The sequence below is a fragment of the Argiope bruennichi genome, chromosome 1 (genome assembly GCF_947563725.1).
Source record: "Argiope bruennichi chromosome 1, qqArgBrue1.1, whole genome shotgun sequence".
NCBI lineage: Eukaryota > Metazoa > Arthropoda > Arachnida > Araneae > Araneidae > Argiope > Argiope bruennichi.
Genome location: NC_079151.1, coordinates 54,862,637 through 54,885,106, shown reverse-complemented (window position 1 = coordinate 54,885,106; position 22,470 = coordinate 54,862,637). Strand labels below are relative to the sequence as shown.

At 29.9% G+C, this 22,470-nt stretch overlaps 1 protein-coding gene across 1 annotated transcript in view; it reads left to right on the top strand.

Moving 5' to 3' along the window:
• The window catches only part of LOC129980538 (ribitol-5-phosphate transferase FKTN-like), a 60,711-nt gene that overhangs the window by 19,565 nt on the left and 18,676 nt on the right, over positions 1 to 22,470 (top strand). Inside the window, exons 2-3 of the mRNA XM_056090883.1 lie at positions 17,075 to 17,263; positions 21,205 to 21,432. Coding sequence (XP_055946858.1) covers positions 17,075 to 17,263; positions 21,205 to 21,432 — 417 coding nt within the window. The remainder of the gene's footprint in view (positions 1 to 17,074; positions 17,264 to 21,204; positions 21,433 to 22,470) is intronic.

Here is a 22,470-nt window from a genome sequence, read left to right as displayed (position 1 = left end):
GAAGGCCCTTAGGACTCAACCACAGTTCCCGCCAATGTTGCTGTTGCGGCGGTTCGGTCCTTCAGTTTTTATGGTTTAAATCCGTGTGCCTTCGTGGCGGGGTGGAGAGTTAGATGGCTGACTTACTCTTAGGAGAGATAGAGTTATAAAATACTTCCATGTAAAATAACATCTAGTCTTGTTTAGCGCTTCTTGAGAACCTACTCAATTCTCTAATACAGTTTTCCTGCCTAGAATGATTATTGTTTTAAGAGAAATTTAATAATGATTTTGCAATTCAACAAACAAATTATTCCTATATGTTTATAATGCAACAAAAATCCAAAAGGATATTCAGAATTTATTTAAAATTTTCAGAATGATACTTGTTTTTCCCCCCTCTCTTTTTATATCTTCATACCATTTTTATGAAATCTATGCATGGATTTCATCTATGTTATATCTTTAAATAGCATATAAAATCGTATCCATAGTCAAAAGATTTACTCTAAAGTTAACTGCAGCCCTTAATATCGCTATTCTGAAGTTTTGGAGGGTTGTTATAATAACTTTTGAGGCAACCATTTCTCTTATTGTCTGTTAATATTTGATTTATAATTTTTTCTTTGCAATAAAGTATTGATTTCCTCAAAATCCTACGTTTCATAAATGTAGCAAACATTTCTTTTTTACAAAAAAATATTTTTCTTACTCGAAATTTGTTATTTGACCAAATTTAAATGCTTCTTTGTTGTTAAGTTTTATTAAAGGATTTCTGCCAGATACAAATGAAAACTATTTATAAATTACTTGTTTTTAAGCTAATCTTTAATAATTTTTAAAATGTGTGTCATATAATTTAAGAAAGATTACATAAATGTAGCTATATGATAAGATTTTTGTGACATACCTATGTTATCGTATGTTTTAGAAAAAAATGATTCTAGTATAGAGGAGCTTTATCTTATCATTATTTATTTTTATGTGTACATAACTTGATTTTATAAAGATTCTGGAAATTTTTTTGTCCATTATTATTTGCTTTTGTGATGTGAAACGTGAAAATAATCGGCAATAATAATATCATTGTTTACCATTATTATCTTCAATGTATTCTTCTTCTTGCTTCCAACATCTTTCATATGAATTTCCATTTATTTGGAGCACTTCTTTAATTAATTTCATAATCATTATTAGCACTATTTCTACATTCTCAAATATGATTCTTTTATATCCAGGACACTGATAATAATAAATAATAATGGATTAAATCATTTGAAAAGTATTCGTTTTCTATAATAGAGATTCGTGTATGACCAGTATATTACCAGAAATTAAATTATGACCTGGGATAATGTCAGGACAAAGCAACCAAGATTTATTTTTTAGCAGTTACTGTTTTTCATCATCATCTGTTCTGGTTATCCATACCTGTTTATTAGAAAACTAAGTCTACTTGTGTAATATTATTGGTTAACTGAATTCTACATGCACTATCAATACTCATAATACCTCTTATGTTTCAAAAACTTGCTGAACTTGATCAGCCAGAACATGGATTACCATCTATCTCTCCTAGATTCTTTTTTTAATCTTTTAATTCCCATAATTGCCCTATACGTGCATCATATCTCCATTCGACTTATCGCTTTTCAAACTTATAAGCGTCATTAAATCCATCTAATACACTCATGTCCATAAATTAAGGATAATTCAGAGTCACGCGAAATCGAACTCTAAAATACATATATCACCCGTAAAAGGACTACATACATCTTCAAAAGTCATATGCAAATTGCAGCAAACCACCAGATGACACAGATAGTACGTCAAAATGACGAGAGTGTAAGAGAGTGATGTATAAGGAATACAGGCAAAGAAGTAAAATTGCTCGCAAGCGCTTTATAAGCCTTTCAGTGCAATAACCGCATAGTTATGACACAAAGGACACATTTGGATGATTTTTTACGTGGTAGAATTATCGGCCGTCTGGAAATATCTGAGGAACTTGGAATCACCCAGAGTGTCATCTCCAGGCTTTGGCAACGATTCCAAGCTGATGGTAATGTGAGTAGACGTTACAGCACAGGTCGCCCCCGAGTTGCAACGCCGAATGAGGACTGGTATTTGGCAGTTACTGAAAAAAGAAACAGACGTAGCACTGCATCAGACCTGTCTCGTCAGCTCTCTTCAGCCACTAATACGACAGTTTCAAGATAGACCGTGTACAGACTCTTACACGTCTGTCAGGTCTGTCATATGTGTTCCACTTACTGAAACGGATTGTCGCCTGCGTTAGCCTGGAGTAGAAAGTAGGAATTGTGGACACCGCAACAGTGGGCTTGTGTGATGTTTCCCGACGAGCCCAGGTTTAGCTTACAGTCTGATTCTTGCCGGACTTTCATATGGAGAGCGCCAGGTACCCGTTACCAACAAGAGAACAACATTGAACGACACCGTTACGGATTGCTCGTTTGGGTAGGAATTATTCTTGGTTCCAGAATTGACCTGCATGCTCAAATTGGAACCATGACAGACCAAATATATCCGGACGTCATTCTGGAACAACATGTATGTTTGTTTCGGGACGCCATGGGCGCAGAATTCGTGTTTATGGATGACAACGTCCATTCTCACGCAAATATCGTAAACAAATACCTTCGATTGGAGGATATCACCCGTATGGACTGGCCAGCATTCTCACCGGACTTGAATCCAGTAGAGCATGTGTGGGACATACATGACCGACGAGTTGCAGCCCGTCAACCACCTCCTGCATGTCTACCAGAACTTCGGAGAGCATTGCTTTATGAATGGTGTAATATTCCCCAAGATCAGATCGATAATTTCATACTCAGCATGCTTAGGCGTTATACGGACTGTATTGCATCGTCTGGGAGAAATACTATGAATTGACCAACCATGTAATATTGGTTTTTGTAAATAGTTTTTTTTTTTTTTTTTTTTTTTTTTGTAATTTGCTCCATAGAGCAAAAAATCGCAATTTTTATTAATGATATCAAACATATGGCATCTTTTTTGCTCTTTACCTTTTGTTTAATAGATAGGCTTTACAAATAAGTCACATTTGTCTTGCTTCTGACTCTTTCTTTTCCTGAACTTGCATTATGCTTAATTTATGGACATAAGTGTTCATTACAAAATTACATGTAACCCACAAGCATTTCAAGCGTTCTATGACTCTTAATTAAATCGATAATGTGTCATTTTATTAGCAAGTTAAGAAAACAAAATAGTTAAGAAGTTAAACTAGTCAAAATCTCGTGTAAGAGACATGAACATATCTACATACACTTTTTGCAAAAATCGTTGTTTTGACAAATTTAAGGAGATAAATATTAAGACGCTGATCCTACTGAATACTGAAATTCAACATACATGAATGAATCTTTTTATTGTAAAAATCAAATGTATTTGAGAATGGATGTCTGAAATATAGTATTTGACATACTTATTTGTTATGTTAATCGAGATTATAACCTTGATTTTGGCCATTCTAGCACCTAACAGTGCAACGCAGTTTGCGCAGCGGCGAATAATAAAATATTTTCGGATGCCAAGATTCGAGTGGAAGACTGATCGATTGTCGGATTCTACAACTTTTTACTTTGGCTCGATAGGCATTTTATAGAAGGATAGTGAAATTTCTGAGTTGTAGAAAATTTCATAGCTTGAAGAATTAAACTTACGCGTGCTTTCAAAGCACATATATGGAAGAACTGCCTAAGAGCACTTTACAACATTATGTTTTATGATAAAGATATTTGTCGACCGCAACAAATCATGTCGGTACTGCTTCTTTCAGTGGTGGTAGGGCGATCGGCTGTACACAAGATGAAGGAGTATAACCAAAGCAAAGGGCCATCGTTAACAACACTTGTAAACAACTTACATCAAGAATCTCTACAGTAATGAAGTAGCAGTTGTTCTTTATGAATGAATTATGCAACACTTAAACTGTAAATTTGGAAAGAAGCCCAATGAAGTGTACTTCAACAGAAAAAAATTTCCTTTCTTTTGTTCTAATATGCTGACAGAAAATTTTCAAGCAATTATGCCGAAAAAGAGCGTTTCATTTTACAACCTGCTAACTACTTAGTTATCACAATTATGCAGTAACAGAAAATAATAAAGTGTACATTGTTCATATTGCCACAGAAACATCTGAGAAGAATAAAAAGCATGTTTTCGTTGGCAAAGATATTGATCTTTCTATTTTAGCTTCTGCTTTTATTCCGGATGACATTGATATTATCGTACACAAAAGAATATCCGTCAGTATTAGTTTTTATATCTCTGAAGGTCTGCATAATATACTGAGAAATTGCCAAAATTTTATTTTTTCCTCCATGTAATTAATTTTTGTGACACACTTTAAAGCTTCTACTGGAAGGAGAAATTTGTAGATAATTTATAATGACATCGAACGAGGGAAAGAGAGTCTCATCATTACATTGTACAGCACTAAGGAGAAAGAAAACTTAATTGAGATGAAATGTGATTGTTTTAAGAAATTACCAGATCAAGTGAAAGCTGCTTTTTCCTATTTAAACTCATCGACATTTCCATTACGCAATCCACCAATTGTAAACATAGGACGGATACGGAACAATTAAAACTACGGTACGGACGTAGTTTTAATTTTTCTGCTTGGAAATGGAATTGAGTGTACAAATCGTTGACAAACATATACGCAACTAAAGCTTTAGAAACTGCCAAAAGAATATATCTAATTAACAGTAGATTCAATAATAAGCGAAACAAATACAATAAAATAATGAAATAAATTATGTGAAAGATTATTATATCCGAATGTATATTATATGCGCTATATTAGTACCTGAAGGAAATGCCGAGATCAAAGCTGTCCTTATATCGAAACAATATGCATAGGCGGAATATATTCAGAACAATAACAATAAAATTAGTTTTTAAAAAAATTAAAGTAATTAAAAAATTAAATTAAATTAAAAATTAAATTAGTTAAAAATATTAAATTAATTAACAAATTAAATTAGTTAACAAAAAATTAAATTAATTAAAAAATAAATTAATTAAATAATAAGTAATTTAAATAAAATTACTTGAAAGAAAAATTAAAAATTACATTGAGGTGTATAATATATTCATTTTTTTCACATAATACTTATGAATTCTTAAGTTTTAAAAATTATGTCCCAAAGTTTAAAATTAAAGAAAATTCTGCACTTCTTGGTATTTAGAAAGATTAGATTAAAAATTCGTGTTTTATTTATCAAAATAAAGTGCACAATATTAAAAAAAAAGGCTAATTCGTTTAGGCTGTTAAGAGTATCAATGGTAAGACAAAATATAAAACAGTTGATATTTCAAATATATAATATTTAAGAATGTAAAGAAATATAAATAATGTTAAATTTCACAGTTCAATTAAATCTTCATTCTAGGCACTTAAATAAATAAAAGTTTTGTAAAAAAATTCTCATTTTACTACAATTTTATTTAAAATATATTATTACATGAAATCTATGCCAAATTTAAGTTTTAATCGAATATATATAATAATTAATTATCTATATTTAAGGAAATCCAATGCTGTCGAATTTTCAACACGGCAGTAAGGAGAGTAGCTATCCCTTTAGAGGCGGAAACATTCTCAGTTCCTGAAAGTCAAAGGAATAGTTAGTAAAATTTTTATAATATTTATAAATTTTTCACATATTTGTCATTTTTTGGTCTACTTGCACAGAACAAAAAAAAAACTGTTAATTTGTGTTGATGGGCTACGACATTCGCTATAAAAGGAGCTTATAAATCTTATTAGCGCAAGTTTATTATTCTATTATTTTTTTTAACTTTTTAGTCTTTAATTTATAATTCCAAATTAGAAATAATTTTGAAAGCGATTTTTCTCAAATTCACTTCCAGATTGCGCCATATGTATGGCATTAAAATTTCATCACTTTATTCGATTAACTAATAACTAAATTCTAAAAATAATAATATTATACATAATCATTCAAGAACACATAACTATAAAAAATTTTAGTAAATCAGTCATCGAGTGAAAAAATTCATTACAAATATTCAACATTACAAATACAAAACAAATCAAGTTAAATAAATGCATTTAATAAGAATAAAATAAAGAAAAATACTTCCCAAAACCAATTTCTAAGAAAGCTAGATTTTATTTTCAGTGCGGATTCATTTGCAAAGAGAATAAAGAAAAGAACAGAAGATTGCCAAGGAAGAAAAGGAATCAATAGATGCGGGCCTCTTCTCTAGTTACGACGCCACGTGCTTCATTCAAGATGTTCGACCATTTAGACAATGGTTATAGATCTTCGTTCATCGTCCCTTTTCATTTGGCACGGGCCCTTATGTCTTGCCTCGCAGCACAGAATCTCTTTCCTGAAAGAAAGTTTTACGATGATTGCCGTTCAGTGCTCCAAATTGAAGCGAAATTATTCCATGGTCTGAAGAAGAACGATGTTTCTAATGATATAATACAATCATAAATTCTTAATTTAAGTTAAAATTACAACAAGAATTCAAGAATTATTTCAAACACCTTGTTTTATTTATAATATTAAGTTTTAATATTTCTTTAATCTCAATAATATTCTTTTCTTACAATTTACAAGGAATCCGCGCATCATCTTTATTCATTTGGCATGAGAATTTATTTCCTGATAACAATATAGAATTTCATTCCTGAAAAATTTACATTCTTAGACACAGAATTTCTTTCCTGAAAGATTTACATTCTCAGACACAGAATTTCTTTCCTGACAGATTTACATTCTCACACACATAATTTCTTTCTTTAAATATTTATATTCTTACACACAAAATTTCTTTCCTGAAAGATTTACATTCTCAGACACAGAATTTCTTTCCTGAAAGATTTACATTCTCAAACACAGAATTTCTTTCCTGACAGATTTACATTCTCACACCCATAATTTCTTTCTTTAAATATTTATATTCTTACACACAAAATTTCTTTCCTGAAAGATTTACATTCTCAAACACAGAATTTCTTTCCTGAAAGATTTACATTCTTACATACAGAATTTTACATACATAGAATTCCTTTTCTGAAAGATTTACATTCTTATACACATTTCTCGAAAGATTTACATTCTTACATACAGAATTTTACATACATAGAATTCCTTTTCTGAAAGATTTACATTCTTATACACATTTCTCGAAAGATTTACATTCTCACACATAGAATTTCTTTCCTGAAAGATTTACATTCTTACGTACAGAATTTTACATACATAGAATTCCTTCCTGAAAGATTTACATTCTTAAGTACAGAATTTTACATACATAGAATTCCTTCCTGAAAGATTTACATTCTTACGTACAGAATTTTACATACATAGAATTCCTTCCTGAAAGATTTACATTCTTACGTACAGAATTTTACATACTTAGAATTCCTTCCTGAAAGATTTACATTCTTACACAAAAAATTTCTTTTCAGAAAGATTTACATTACGAGATCTTCTAATAATATTTCATGGATATTTTGTCATAAACACTTAATCTTTTCTTAAGAATTACAACAGTATTGCAAGAATTGTCTTGAAAGTTTCGTTTGGAATCATAAGGTTAAATTTTAATATTTTTTTTTATCTCAGTAATATTTTTTCTTGTATTTTACAAAGAATCCCGCATTATCTTTATTAATTTGAAATGAGCACTTATGTCCTGTTAACAATATAGAATTTCATTCCCAAAGAGTTTACATTAATCGCAGTTAATGCTCCAAATAGAAGCGAAGTTGTTCGATGCTATTTATAGGAATGTTTCGTCTAATAATACCCCATGGACATCAGACATTTAATCTATACTTAAGAATTGTAACAAGATTTCAAAAATTGCTTCGAGGAATTAAAATATTTTCTTTGTGTATTTCTTTTTAAATATATTTAAAAATCTATGATTATGTATCATTCTTTCTATGGAGTCTTTCTAAATATAAATATGGGCGGAAGTGTGTTCATAATTTTATGTCAAGTCTTTATTTGAAAATCATAGAACATTTTATGTTGAGAACAATTGTGTTCGAGTTTATTCTGAGAACGTCGAATGTTACGTCATTGTGTAACTCCGCCTACTTATTAAAATACCCTCAAATAGTTAAAAGTAAAAAATGATCAGTTTGAAGCAGAAATTCATGCAAACTATAAGTAGTATCACTTAATCTCATCCAATCCTACCTGAATCAAAAAGAACCCCCCCCCCCAAAAAAAAAAATTAATTCATTCTGAAAAGGTTTGTCTTTGTTAGTACCTATTGTCCAACTAATAACTAATGAAATTTGGTACATACTCATGCTTTAATATATCTATCCTTCGAATTTGTTTATGATTTCTTTGATAAAATATTGAAAAAGCAAGCTAGAGTTTAAACAAGCATTTGTAAATTGTCTATAATGTTCATGAAAAATTCAGTTAGTTTTTTCTCAATATTCATGCAGGCTTTCAAGTTTCGTTCAGTGTATCTTAAAAAATAAATTTTTAATTTTTCAACAGTGACCTTTATTAATGGGTTCATATTTTGCGATCACAATATTTTTGAACACAAAATTAATCGAACTTTTGAAGGGCAAAAAACTTTTCCTGATATTTAATTCAAATTATACAATTGCTTAGAAACTAATTTTTAAAAAAAGCGGGATAAAAATGAAATTGGGCTGAATTTTTATCATGCATGAATAATTCCACTAATCGCTTTTGTAAATATGTAGTAAGTAGATTATATTTTGAAATAAAAAAGGACACTGAATAAAAAATGCACCAATTACAATACAGTAATAATATATAATTAATAACATTCTGCAATCCTTGTTGCTCTTTAAAATATATCCTCAATATTATCTTTAAACTTTTAAATTATTATTTTTATATCATAAACTTTTAGATCTAAACATAATATATGTCATAAATTCAATTTATCCAAATTCTTAAAATTATTTCCTAATCACTGGAATTCAAACTTCATTTTACACGATGTTCAAACTTTCTGATATTTCTTCAGTTCTAACTTAAATAACTTCAAGTATCTGGAATTAAATTGCGATATTAGGCGAAAATCATGTGCCTGAAATAAAAGATAGTTTAGTTGCACTTTGATAAAATTTTCTGCTCGAACATATGTTTGAAAACTAGATCACGTTATCTTTCGTGTTTACTATCGGTTCTGAGAAGATATTTCTGTGGTTTCTTGTCAGGTTTAAACAAAAACTCTTAATTGTTGATAAATATAAACCTTTAACTTCATAATGAAAAAGAATAAAGCTGTGATTCAAAGATGATTGTTCTTTTCTCATTAACCAGATTTTATTTCATGTATATATTTAAAAATTGTATGTATATTTATTACATTTGTAATAAATATGCATACATATATATTACATTTGTAAAAATGTATGTAAATAGCCAAGAAAGCAATATTGAATAAATTTTATTATCGTCATCTGACCTCTATTCATAATTACAAGATCTGCCCCAAAATAGCTTTAAATCGGAGTGTTAATGTAATTAAACTAATGAAATATCACCATTAATTTATATTTTTCTCTTTAAAGAAGCTTCGTTTGCATGTAACAAATTAGCGAAAATGCTTCAGGCTTTAATATCGCAAGTGAAATTCGAAACTTCTTTATGACCTACAGAATTAATTCGTTAATGAGTTGAGTTTCAAAAGAAATGAAATTGCAACATCTTTTCAGTTTAAGAAATTTGATTCTTCTTCAAATAAAATAAATTTTCTAAATCGAAAAGCTGATCATTAAATCGGTTATTCAGAAAATAAGTTCCACTTTATACTTTAACTGTTCAATAATTGTTAAAGTAAGCATATGTTCCAGTTAGTTCAAACCATCTACAGATAATCCATCTGCAGACAGCCATCTGTAATCATGTTGATATTTATAATTGTTAAATAGATGTAAATGTAGATATTTCATGGTGTAGATATTTTATTTGGGGGTACAGACATTTCATGGTGTGCTGTGACCATATTTAAAAGATTCTGCCTCCAATTCCATGTACCCATCGCTCCCTGTGTAACTGCTACAATTCAAACATTCTTTAGAAACATTGATTAAGAAATATTTCCTTTTCCTCCTTACAGCCTAACCCAGCCTCTTGGCTTCATATATTTTTGCACCTTAAAGGTCTTCCTTTCTGATAGGAGGTTGCAGGATGCTGTGACATAAACTGTTTTCTCCTGTTTCTCTGCCATATGTTTGGCGAAGTTTAGCCAGTAGATGGCTCTTGCGCCACTAAAACCCAGAACCAACCAACCTGGTTCTCTGCCAATGTGACATTATTCTTCGATAAGAAGATACAAAATATGATCTCTTATCGAGGATACGATATTAGGAGATATTACAAATATTTTTGTAAAGTAATTGTCTAGCTTCCTGACATGAGTCGCAAGATGCTGTGACATAAACTTTACGGCTCTCTTCAGTAGCTTCAATGGAGAGATATAAGATAATGTATAGGATTATGACAAATATTTCATCTCGGCATTATTAGCTATAATTCAAGGCCTCGGAATAAGATGTTTTGTTCAATTAAATCATGTGCTCTTAAAATGGAAAATAAGTTCATTATTATCTAGATTCTTTAAATAAAAATAATTTTATTAAAAAAAGAAAGGTTTATGTAGTGTTGTATGATTCACTTCCATCTCATTTTTTTTTAATTCGATTCTTTTTTCCTACTTACTAAAAATAATGACTTAATTTCATTCAATTCTTCAAAAGAACCAGTTGACATTTTCGTATTTAAAAAAGTTTATATTCCGAAGATAATTTTATCATTCAAAATGAAATTTGCTTCAGTCTTTCATATATTTCTTTAGCTGGAAATAAAAATTCCAGAAACGTATCGAGCATACCAATATTTGATCTTTAGTAGAAATGGAACAACGAATATCTGAAGCACCTGAAACTTCATTTTTCTTCCATTTGAAATTGCAACAATATATTATATTTTTTCCTCATGCAATTTGGCCATTTCTTTTTTCTCGTCTGACATTCTTTTATGGTTTGACAGAGTTCGGAAAATTTATAAATTGACAAAATGGTTCGGAAATAAGTTGTAAGGTTTTAAGCTGTCTGCTTCGGGCTATGTAAATATTGTATTTCAAGCACTTCGTGGAATTCCATGAGATACTTTAATAGATAGTTTCAAAAGAATTTTATTGTAGGTTAAAATATAAATGTAGCTTGGGGTAAATCAAGTTTTACAAAAACCAGGAATCCATATTAGCAACAAAATATGTTGAACTTTTGTTTCGAAAGTTTTATTTCTCGGTGCTTTTTTATAGTAATAAAATTTTTTAATTGATTTTTAAGCATAAAACTTAAACCTCTATTATTTTGATTACTCCAGAAAAAAGGGGGGAAAAAGGGAAAGGGCGGGAGAATGGTAGCTACCAATTGTTTTGTGAAAGATTGGGACAGTTGGAAAGTTTACACATGACAATGACAATTCGTTCAATATTTTAACCTCTCACAACTAACCTGGCCCAACCCGACTGTGCACTTTCAATACAAATGGACCATTTTTAGGTCAACTTCTTTTTCATATGGGGAATTTAGAATAAAAATCGAGGACACCCTTAGAAAAAACTCTTTTCATCCTGCACCGTCCATTTAAAACAGAAAATGACCCCAAAGACGGTATAAAACTAATACAATTGGTTCATTACCGACTTATTAATAAAAGCGTTAAAAGGTTCGCGACAATAGTGGAACCATACATATGATAGTCATTATAAAAAGAAAGATCTTGAGTCGATTAAAATATAAATAATTCAGTAACATAAGTTTTGCCACTATATTATAAAATTTTATTAACATTATTATAGCATTATACACTTAAACTTGCATTCCTGTTTTCAAATGTAGTTTAATTATATTAACGTTCCGCTATAAAGCAACACTAGGGCTATTTTGGGACGGACCTTGTAATTTTCAACCGCGGTCAGTTGACGAGGACGACGCCTGAGCTGGCACCCCCTTCTCTACACCACACCAGCGAGAGGACGTTTGACCCTGACGGTTTTGCCGTGCAGCAAACGGTTCTTCCGTGGAATCGGGTCACGAACCCGAAACCCTACAGCTCGGTAATTGATACCTTACCACCAGGCCACCATGGCCCATTCATGTTTCCAAATATTTGATTTAATGCATTGCTGCATTATAGTTTGCAATGAATAAAAATGCTTGTGTATCGTTTTAATGGTAATTTATCCCTATGTTTGGATAAAAAAAGAAAGTCAATATTTCATTCATCAAAGTCAAATATTTTCATCATGAGAAAAAGAAGATGGAAATTTTATCTGTTACGAGTTTCTATTTGAAACGATTTCTTTTTTCTTCTTCTTCTTTGAAATAAGCTTGACTTTTCACAAAAGGTTCATAGTTATGCAAATTCATTTTTCTGATAAATAGTTACCAGTTACTTTTAAAAAAATGTATTCACATACTAATGTATTCTATGAATGTTTTATGTTCTTGCATTAAACTTATCAAAATTTCTTGAATCAAGTTTTAAATTATTCTTTCAGACTTTCTCAACTTTAATCATGAAGTTTCAGTATAAATATTGAAGTGAAATAAATAAAGAAGGAAAAAATGTTGTTTGCGTCTGTCAAATATATCAGATCACGATCTTGAAGTTCTGATATCGACAGTTCGAATACATAGCTCTGCGGTTATTTTCTAAACTGTCAAAAAGCGTAGGAAAAAAATATTTCACTCCAGTATTTCCTCCTACAACCTCATCTGACATTTACTATTTCAATTTCAAACATTCAATGCTTTACAGTTTAAATTTTTTTCTCCTCGCATAGTTTATGAGCATCTTCAGACTCTAAAAACTGAAAACTTTTTTTAAACATGATAAAATTTTTGGTTGCCTTACTATTTCAATATGCATGATTAAATATCTTTTAAAATTCTTGACAGTATAGACTGTTAGATTTAAAGCTACCAAATATGGCAGCTATTTTAATCTTTCTTGTATACGCATTATACGAATGGAAGATATTTGAATCATTAAAAAAAATTCGATCTCCAGATTTTGATTAATTTCCATATTTTAGATCGCGCTGACGCCGAAAAAAATATTTTTGAAATTAGGTCTAAGTCTATGTCTAGTACAGCTTTAATACAAATTTGTATATTTCTATCAAAATGTGAATGAGGCATGTTGACCAAATGTCTGTCTGTCTTTCCATATATACATGAATTCGGTTAAATACAAAACTAAAACTACGTAAAGTAAATTCGATATATAGATTTATTATCAGTATTATAGATGTATATTAAATTTTGGAGAAAATCTGTCAAAAATGTAATCATTCACTGATTTATATTCCGAAGTGTGTCAAATAGATAATTCTATTGTTAAAACATGCAAAAAAGTAATTTCAAATTATATTAAAATTGAGGAAAAAATTGCACTAAATTCGTCACATTAAAATAATATTCTTTTTTTAATTTTTAAGTGTCGTAAAAATCAAATTTGTCTTGTAATATTTTCGGTGGCTATAACAGCAAAATGTCAAAACTTCTTTTGGTTTTTAATTAATCGAATTTCAATTTCAAAAACGATTACTTAGTGGCTCACATTCTAACCTTTCAAAATATATCTGTGACGAATTTGATTGCTCTAGTACTGTAGAGCGCACAAAATCATCCTTTTATAATTAGAGATTTAAAAATTGGCGAATCAATCCTAAATATTATCCTACTTCAGACAAAATTTTAAATCTCATTCAATTTGTATTTCATGTACATTTAACCCATTGATATATCATTTGAATGTCATTTTATTTAGGCGGTACTTTAGTTATTTTCTTTGCATATATCCACGCTGTACTGAAAAACGACATTATTTTTACCTTACCTTTTTTGTATAGATTGTGATAAAGGAAAAATAGGAGGAAAATAAAGGAAATTTAAATAAAGGAAAATGTTTTGCTTTAGATTAGTTTTATAATTTACTTTATAATAGCACAGAAAAAATTTCAAAGTTACAGTGTTCAAAAGCTATTTAATACCCTCGGTAGTTTGTTTTGTACATCGAATTATAAAGACTCTGATATCTAAATATGTGAGTAATTATTTTAAAGACAAACATAATTTGGAAAAAATAAGTATCTTGGGAGTTCGTTACATTCTGATATGGATTAAAAATAATTAAATGTCCCTACAAAATGTTATTTAAGATTTTATATACATCGTTAGGTTGAGATCTAAAGAATATTTGCAAAATCTTATTGAATACTGCAAACTAAATCGATACAGCTGATTTTGTTTCCTACCAGTTTCTCTGTTGGCGTCATTTCCAAATCGAGACGTGCCAAGTGGTAACATGTGATATACAAATAATCGATACTTTGACAGAAACTAAATTTATCAACATTTATAAATTAAGGTCAAATATCTATTCAGATATAGAGAATTGGATCAAATATAGAGAAACATGAAAGCCTAATGGTAAATGCGTATTAATTTTTGATATGAAATGATACAGCCAAGTTTTTTCATTCTTGTTCCAACTTTTATGGTAGGCATTTTTTATTTCGGAATCATTTTTTGTAGAACTTTGTTTATCAAAATAATAATTCATGCATGACGTTATCATGTAAAATATCAAAAATTTAAAAACCTGCATAAAGTTTGCTGGTTCTTAATTAGTCGGCACACAGTTTTTAAAAGATTAATTTTTGGTACCAAATTTAGTTAATTGACGACAGTACAATCTGTTGATGCAAGTAAAATGTCAATCCTATGAATAAAGTAATAAATTGCTAAGTAATAAATTGCTTTCAACCTAAATTCATTATTTCAATCTTTTATTTTTGATCTCTTAATATCTGGTACTTTGAAAGGAAAGTCGTTGACAGACAGATGCAATGCAATCCAAAGTAAAGTTTTTCGCTATTTATTACTAAATAACGATCTTTTTTATTTCAAAATTAGTACTACTGTGTTTGATTGCAAACTGCTTGTTACACTCGTAATGATGATGATTCTTTCCACAATTATCTAGATATTACATGATGACACTGTAACAAACTATTACATTTATAAAAAAATATATGTTTATAACCGTGCATGTGTATTTTCTCTGTTGTATAATATCGTACCAATCGTTGTATAATATTGAGCCTAATTTCGCATACAGATAGTTATAATGGTGGCCCAATGCCCCTTTGAAGCAAGAATTTCATGTAAACAAATTATTTAATATTTTCTGTTTCCGATGATTTTTTGCCTGTGTTTTCTCGCAATATTGTTTCGAATGATTATTTAAAAAAAATCACTTCACTATTTCGAGAGGAAACAATTTGTTTGCTTATAAGCCAAGATTTTTTTTTTAAATGAGGGGCGGTAGTAACTTTTTCCGAGAAAGTTTAAGAATAAACTTAAAATTTCTACTTTCATATTACAATTTTTTTATTATTTCCAAATTATTTGAGATCATTATACCAACATTTATATCCAATTCAAAACAAAAACAATCAAAATATATTTTCATTGATTTTAAATTAATTTCTTTCTAATGAGCTCAAATATTTTCTTAGCTGATCTGAAAAAAAAATTTTACTCTTTCTCTGATATGAAGGGAAACCAAATTGAGAAATCAAGAATAATGATGATTCATTTATATAATTCAAATTCTAATAGTATCGCTTGCAGCAAAAATTCAATTTTGTTGCCTTTCTCTCTCTTTTTTTAGCAAATTTTCATTTATTTATTTATTTCAATATTTATCATCTATAGTCACCAGGCAATATCAATATCAAGAAGAAATATAGGAATGAAAAATTATTATTTTATTCTTCATAACTTTATTTTATATTATTGTGATTTAGATTTCGCTGCTTTTCATAGCATACAAGCAACACCGTATGTGCTCTGCTAGAAATAATACAGAAGTATCAATAATTGAACTGGCAAACTCAGAGGATTATTACTGGATCAAGAGGAACAACAATTGCAATGGAACAAACCATTATTGAAAGGGTGAAAATCGCGAAAAACGCATGCGAATTCTGAAGCCAGATGTCCCTATTAGCACGCACTGTGCACATATTTGAACGATGAATAATTCTGTCACCAATATATTGTGGAAATTTCTTCAGTGATTTACATGAGTTGGAATAGTGCATGGTTAGGAATCCATTGTGATTACCTCTTGAGGCCATATTTGTTGCCGAACGAATGAATGGTTCAACGTACTTTGTTTTTCTCCGATACGTTCTCTCGGAAATTTTATAAAGTGTGCCAGCAGTGCAATATTTGCAATAAGGTATGGAGTTCATGCATGATAAACCCCGTTCCTTGCCTGTTGTTCCCGCGAGACGCATAATCATCTCGCTTACATAACCAAGAATAAGGACTAGACTTGTAAGAACCATTGCTTGGTCACCACGTTCACCGAATCTTATTTCGTGTGACTTGCAACAGAGGGCCACCTTAAATCACTGCTTTATGCTACACTTGAGGACACAACGTAGGATCTTTTAGCCCAAATTGTTGCCGATGCGGCAGATAACAAAGGCACAAATAGTATCTTCGAACCTATTTAGAAATAGTTTTTACGTCGTTGTAGAACGTACAATGATGTCAGCAGCCACCATTTCCAACTCTTGCAATAACTGATCTAATAAGTATATTTGTTATTTTTGTTCTTTATGGATTTAGCATAGCATTGAACCTACATGTATTTATCACGATTTTTACCCTCTGAACCCAAGCTCCATTTCAATTTTGATTCCTCTAACAAATCTCAGAGTTTTTCTGGATTTTTCTGTCTAATTATAGAGCACTCTATATAAAATTTCACTATGCATAGGAAAAATCAGAGAAGATATGAAATCTGCGATGCAGCTTGTAAATACATTTTTCTTTTAATAAAATTCTCTTTTTAGATAGATGAATACGTAAAAATTTATTGATTTAAGCTGTATATATATATATATATATAAGAGAATCTCAGAAATTTATATGCTTGCACAATCTTAAACTTTTGTTTTTCAGGATTATGAAGACGATCTACAGTATTTACCGAGATCTACTCCATCATTCAGCCAAGATGTCTTGGACGAATATTTTGACAAATGCATATTTTCCACACTTACGTCAGACATCCTACTTAGTGGGGCAAATTCTTCAGTGGGAAATTTGTTTCCGGAAATCACGAATCAAACACTGAAATCAGCATTTAAGGTAAGAAATTGCAGTCTTATATAATATTTGACTCCAAATTATAAAAATGGAAGAAAGAGCAATCTGAAATATTGTAGTGAAACAATAATTCTTCTATCTTCATATTGTTTTCAAAAATGATAGCAATAAAAATGTTCCCACAAAAAAATACACTTAATATCGTCTCAACACTATGAAAACACAGTAAATGAAAACATTAAAATATTAAAGTATATAAATTTACAAAAACATCAAAAAATTAGAAGTGGTCCTTCGAATATTCCCTATTAAAAGTGATTTCCCCCTCTCCTATCACAGAAAAAAATGTGAACCTTCAAACGGAACGAGGTTGCAGATTCCCTAGCCAAACAGGCCATTTCTGCAGGTACGCCCGTTCAATACCCAGCTCCTAGAAGCCATCTGAAAAGTATTGTAAATGAATTGAGCCTACAGCGATGGCAAGAAGAATGGGACAATGGCTCAACTGGCAGAAACATCCATCAAATCATCTAGAAAGTGTCCTTTAACCCATCATCTTGGAATAGGCTTGACATTATCTTTGCAACTGGCCATGACCCTTTCCCTTCATATTTCAAGAGATTCCATATTAAAGGATCTGATCAATGTGGCTGCGGCGAAGTAGGCGATCCCCTTCATTATGCCACTAGTTGCCCTCTCACCACATCTTTTCATCTCAAAAAACCCATCCACGACCTAGAAAATATCTGGTGGACCAACGTTATGAGAAACAAGATGTCCAAGGTTAAAATTAGAAATCTCGTGCGGTTCCTACAAGAGAACGAGGAATTGATTTCTCCAGACCCAAGCCCAGTATAAATTTTCGTTTTATTTCTCAGCCAAGCTCTTCTCCAGAATATATTACCTTCAATAGATTTCATCTACTCATACTCCCCACCGAACACCTCCCTCATAATTATAATATTGTATATAGTTACTTTTTATGTGTATTGATGATATTTTTTGTCTTTTTATGTGTATATTGATATTTATGTCTTTTTTGGTGTATTTTGATTTTTTTTTTTGTCTTTTTATGTGTATTTCTTTTATCTTAATAAATACTCCCACGTATACCCTTTCAACCAACAGGGAATCCTAGAGATTCCAAGTTCGAGGATATTCTGTGGCGAAAGAAAGAAAGAGTGCTTGGATTTTTTTTTTAAGAATCTTGTACATTAGCCTTTTGTGCTGCGTAGTATCTTGAAGACGACTTGCCTTTTGACGACTTCTTTGACCTCTTTTCGTCAACCGAATGATATCAATATTTGACTTGGAATTACAAATTTAGTAAAATTTAAAATATCATTTATATAAGTCTTTGCTTTTGCGAATGTATAAGATGTATAAGTATGTATAAGACGATCAATACATTGATGGATTTACTTCAAGATTTGATCCGGATCTTCGCTGTAGATGTTAACACTGTGAACCAAATCTTAACCATCCAGCTCTTTACATATTATAATCATCACATTTACTTGTGCTCAGACAGATTGACAGATAAACTTCCTTTATGATTGGATTTCGTCCGAAATTTGACAGAAATCAACTAATTTTGTATAAAAATCTATTCATCTTGCTTAAACCAATTTTGAGCTATCATATTCAATGATAGATTGACAAGTATAGCTCCAAAAATAAAACGAAGAAATCATCAAAATCGTCGAATTTCGACGAATTTCTTTTTGAATTTATCGTCGATTTTTACTTGTTTTGTATATATATATATATATATATATATATATATATATATATTAAACTCTTAATTTAAACCAAAATAATTTCCAAAACTTTATCTTCATTCAGCCCAAAGAAAAATTTCTCTTATTTCCTATTCTAATTCCACTTTCGGTTTAATTAATTCCTTTGTAAAAATAATAGGCTATCAGTACTACGTATCGAGTGAAAGTGATACTTCCGTTGCCCTTCTCAAGTTCAACACATGTATTGAATTGGCGCGTGGCCGGAAATCCCAATTCCATGTTTTAAGACTAGTGATCATTTGTTTCGGCCCTTCTTCCTTTTTTTCTTACTTCTGTTTTTTAACCGTGTAAATAAATTGTTTCCCCGAAATGGATATTAAAATTAATTTTAAAATACAACATCTCGTCTATGTCTTCAAACCTGCCTTCTGCTTCAACCAAAATAATGTTACATATATATATATATATATATATATATATATATATATATATATATATATATATATATATATATATATATATATATATATATATATATATATATATATATATACTTCGTATACAGGAAAATTTGAAAAAGGAATACACTAGCTCAAAATTTCCTCGTTGCCATAGAAACGAACTGCTTTAGGTAAGAATTTATTATACAACTATGTTTTCTAAGAGCATACTCTTAAAGACACGTCACTACTCTTCCATAAAACTAAAATCAAAGTAAACTAGTGAGTCATGTAAATTATCGTGTCAAATATATTTAATGTTTTAATTAAGGATTATATGGCAAACACTGATTCGACAAACAAGCACACTGTTCCTCCCTTCTAATAGCGAATAATTTATAAAAATTTATTGCATAGTAAAATTATGAAAATTTTATTAGATACAAAGAAAAGTAACACAGAAATAAAGTTTGTAACATTGAAAAACTTCCACTTAAAATGGAATTATAAATAGTTTTTGCGAAAAAAAGGCTTCGAAATTATTGAGGAAGAATGCTAAATTGCGATTAATTTCTAATTAATTAGAAGCTTCATAGTTTTAAAACTCTGAAAAGTTTTTTAAAAACTCTTAGGGATCATCTACCACTCAATAAATAATTACTCTCCTTTTGCATCCTAGAAATAGCAACTTATTATCTGTAAGTCCGTTTACATTAATTGTAGCGCTTAGAATAATTTTTGTGTTACGCATATCGGAAGCATAGATACTTCACCGAACTATAAATATGAACACGTTAAAAAAATAATAATTAAAATCGTTGCTTTAATCAGGATGCGGTGTGTGAATTAGATGCAATCTAATAAAAGAATGTTTCAATATAGATACATTGCTCATCAAAAAAGGCAGTAAAAATTCTTATATTGCCATCGACTAATTTAACAACTTGTTTTCTAAAGCGGTTTATAAATCAAATTCCTAAAATAAAATTCCAATGATAGGTATTTAAAAAGGAATTTTTATTGTTACACTTTTGGTTGAATTTTGGTATGAGAGACCTGCTTTCACCACATATCAACTTAGTGCATAATTTAACCATATTGTCATGGATGAAACACCCACTCATTGTTATGAAACGAAAGTTGGAGAAATATTTTCTACTTTGACTCCATCTAATGGCGGTTCAAATTTATGAAGTCAGTCAAAATTTATGCCAATCAAAAATTCAAGCCGTCTACTTTTCAATAATCAGATGAATACCAACCGGGAAATAAATAAGAATCTCATTTAAACAAAATTATTTTACATTCCGACCAAGTAACCTCCACAGAAGTTTCCCTGGTATTTCTCTAATGTAGAGTAAATTCGTAAAAGATTCAAATTCGAGACTCGAAACTGTAGATACCCATAATCTATTCACTTAACATTATTTTTCTGAAGCATGATTTTTATTGTAACTAACTAAAAGTGATTCAGAGTACTCGCATATTTTTTTATTCTATCAATTTCTTATAACTTAGATTATTTTAGTGCTATTAAGAGGCTCCATACTTCAATTAACAAGAACTCTTCATTTAGATGTGTATCAAGGAAAGCTTGATGCAAATTAAATATAACTCATATGGGGGCTGTAATAAATGGTATGAATTAAATTCGACTTGCAAAGAGGTCAATGTTTTGATGAATGCATGAATTGCAAACCAAAATGGAAAAAAGGAACATTATTTTCTTATTTGTTTTTTAACCGATTCAAGTTGTTTTTAACTTTTCTCTGTCAATTATAAAATATCTTTAACATTCTAGGTCAAGAAATCTTCAATATTTCCTGTACTTAAAATATTCACAGATCTGATGTCATCGTACTTTAGATTAGAAACTGTATTGATAGAGCCATCCGTTCTCTTTTGCATGTTGGGATCTCGTTACAAGAATTTGCTACTAAGAAGAAATTTCTCTCTAAAAGGCTTTGCAAATTCAATGCACATACTGACGCTTGGCATCCGAGGAATGGATATAGCAGAATTCGAAAAGGTTAGTTCCCATTGTTCTCTTTTATTATTTTCGTCGATTATCAAAATTCTTCTTTTTCTCAGTGTGTGTGTGTTACTAAAATATTTTGATGACAACAAGGCCAAATTTACAACGACTTTTTATGATAACAATGTAAGGCATAATTATAAAAATCTGTATAGATGTTTTTAAACCCATTCTTATTTCATTCGTTTTTACGAGAATCTTTGCTTCTTTCAAAAGGTGTTTTTTTTATTTATATTTTATTTAAATAATTTACTATTATTATCAAGCAATAATAAAATTTTGAGGGAGGGGGGGGATTAAGAATAATTTCCTAAATACAGTGACTGTAAAACGTTAAAATAAATAAATATTTAAGTTTTCGATTTTTTTCTAATTACAGCTTATTAGTGAAATTACAACAGTTGTTAACTTTGGAAACAATAAAATTATTGCTTCCTTGCTTAAAAATGCGTGGTTGTTGTTCTAAAAATAACTGGTATAATACAAGCTGGTTTAGTAGTAATATTACTGTGTTGAAACCTTAAACCCTTTTTCTTATTTTGCTTTTTCTGAAATTATAACTACTTTAAAATGCTAAAAGTCAAACACATTTTATTCAAGCTACTCGAAATTTTTTCTGTGAACCCAGAAATTTCAATCTAATAGAAATAGTCATCGATTCTTAAGAATATTGATTAGAAACGTTTTAATAGCAAAGGCGAAAAAATCTAATATTTTTCAAAAAATCACAAAAAAAAAAATTTAAGCAAATATTTCCTTCCTAAACGAATTCAAATATCCAAAATGAATGTACAATTCCATAAATTCGTTAAGTGGATTCTTCAAAAAATTGGTCAGAAATTATTGAAAATTGAAATGCGAATAAACATTTTAAGAAACTGGTTATTTTTAAAATTTTAAAATTAAATTTCTGAACATAAAAGTATTTCAAAAATACAAATTCTGAATATTTTACATTAAACTGCAACAAAACAAAGCAGATTTTTTGGTTACTGTAGAAAAAAAAAATTGTACTGAATCCCTTTAAATGAA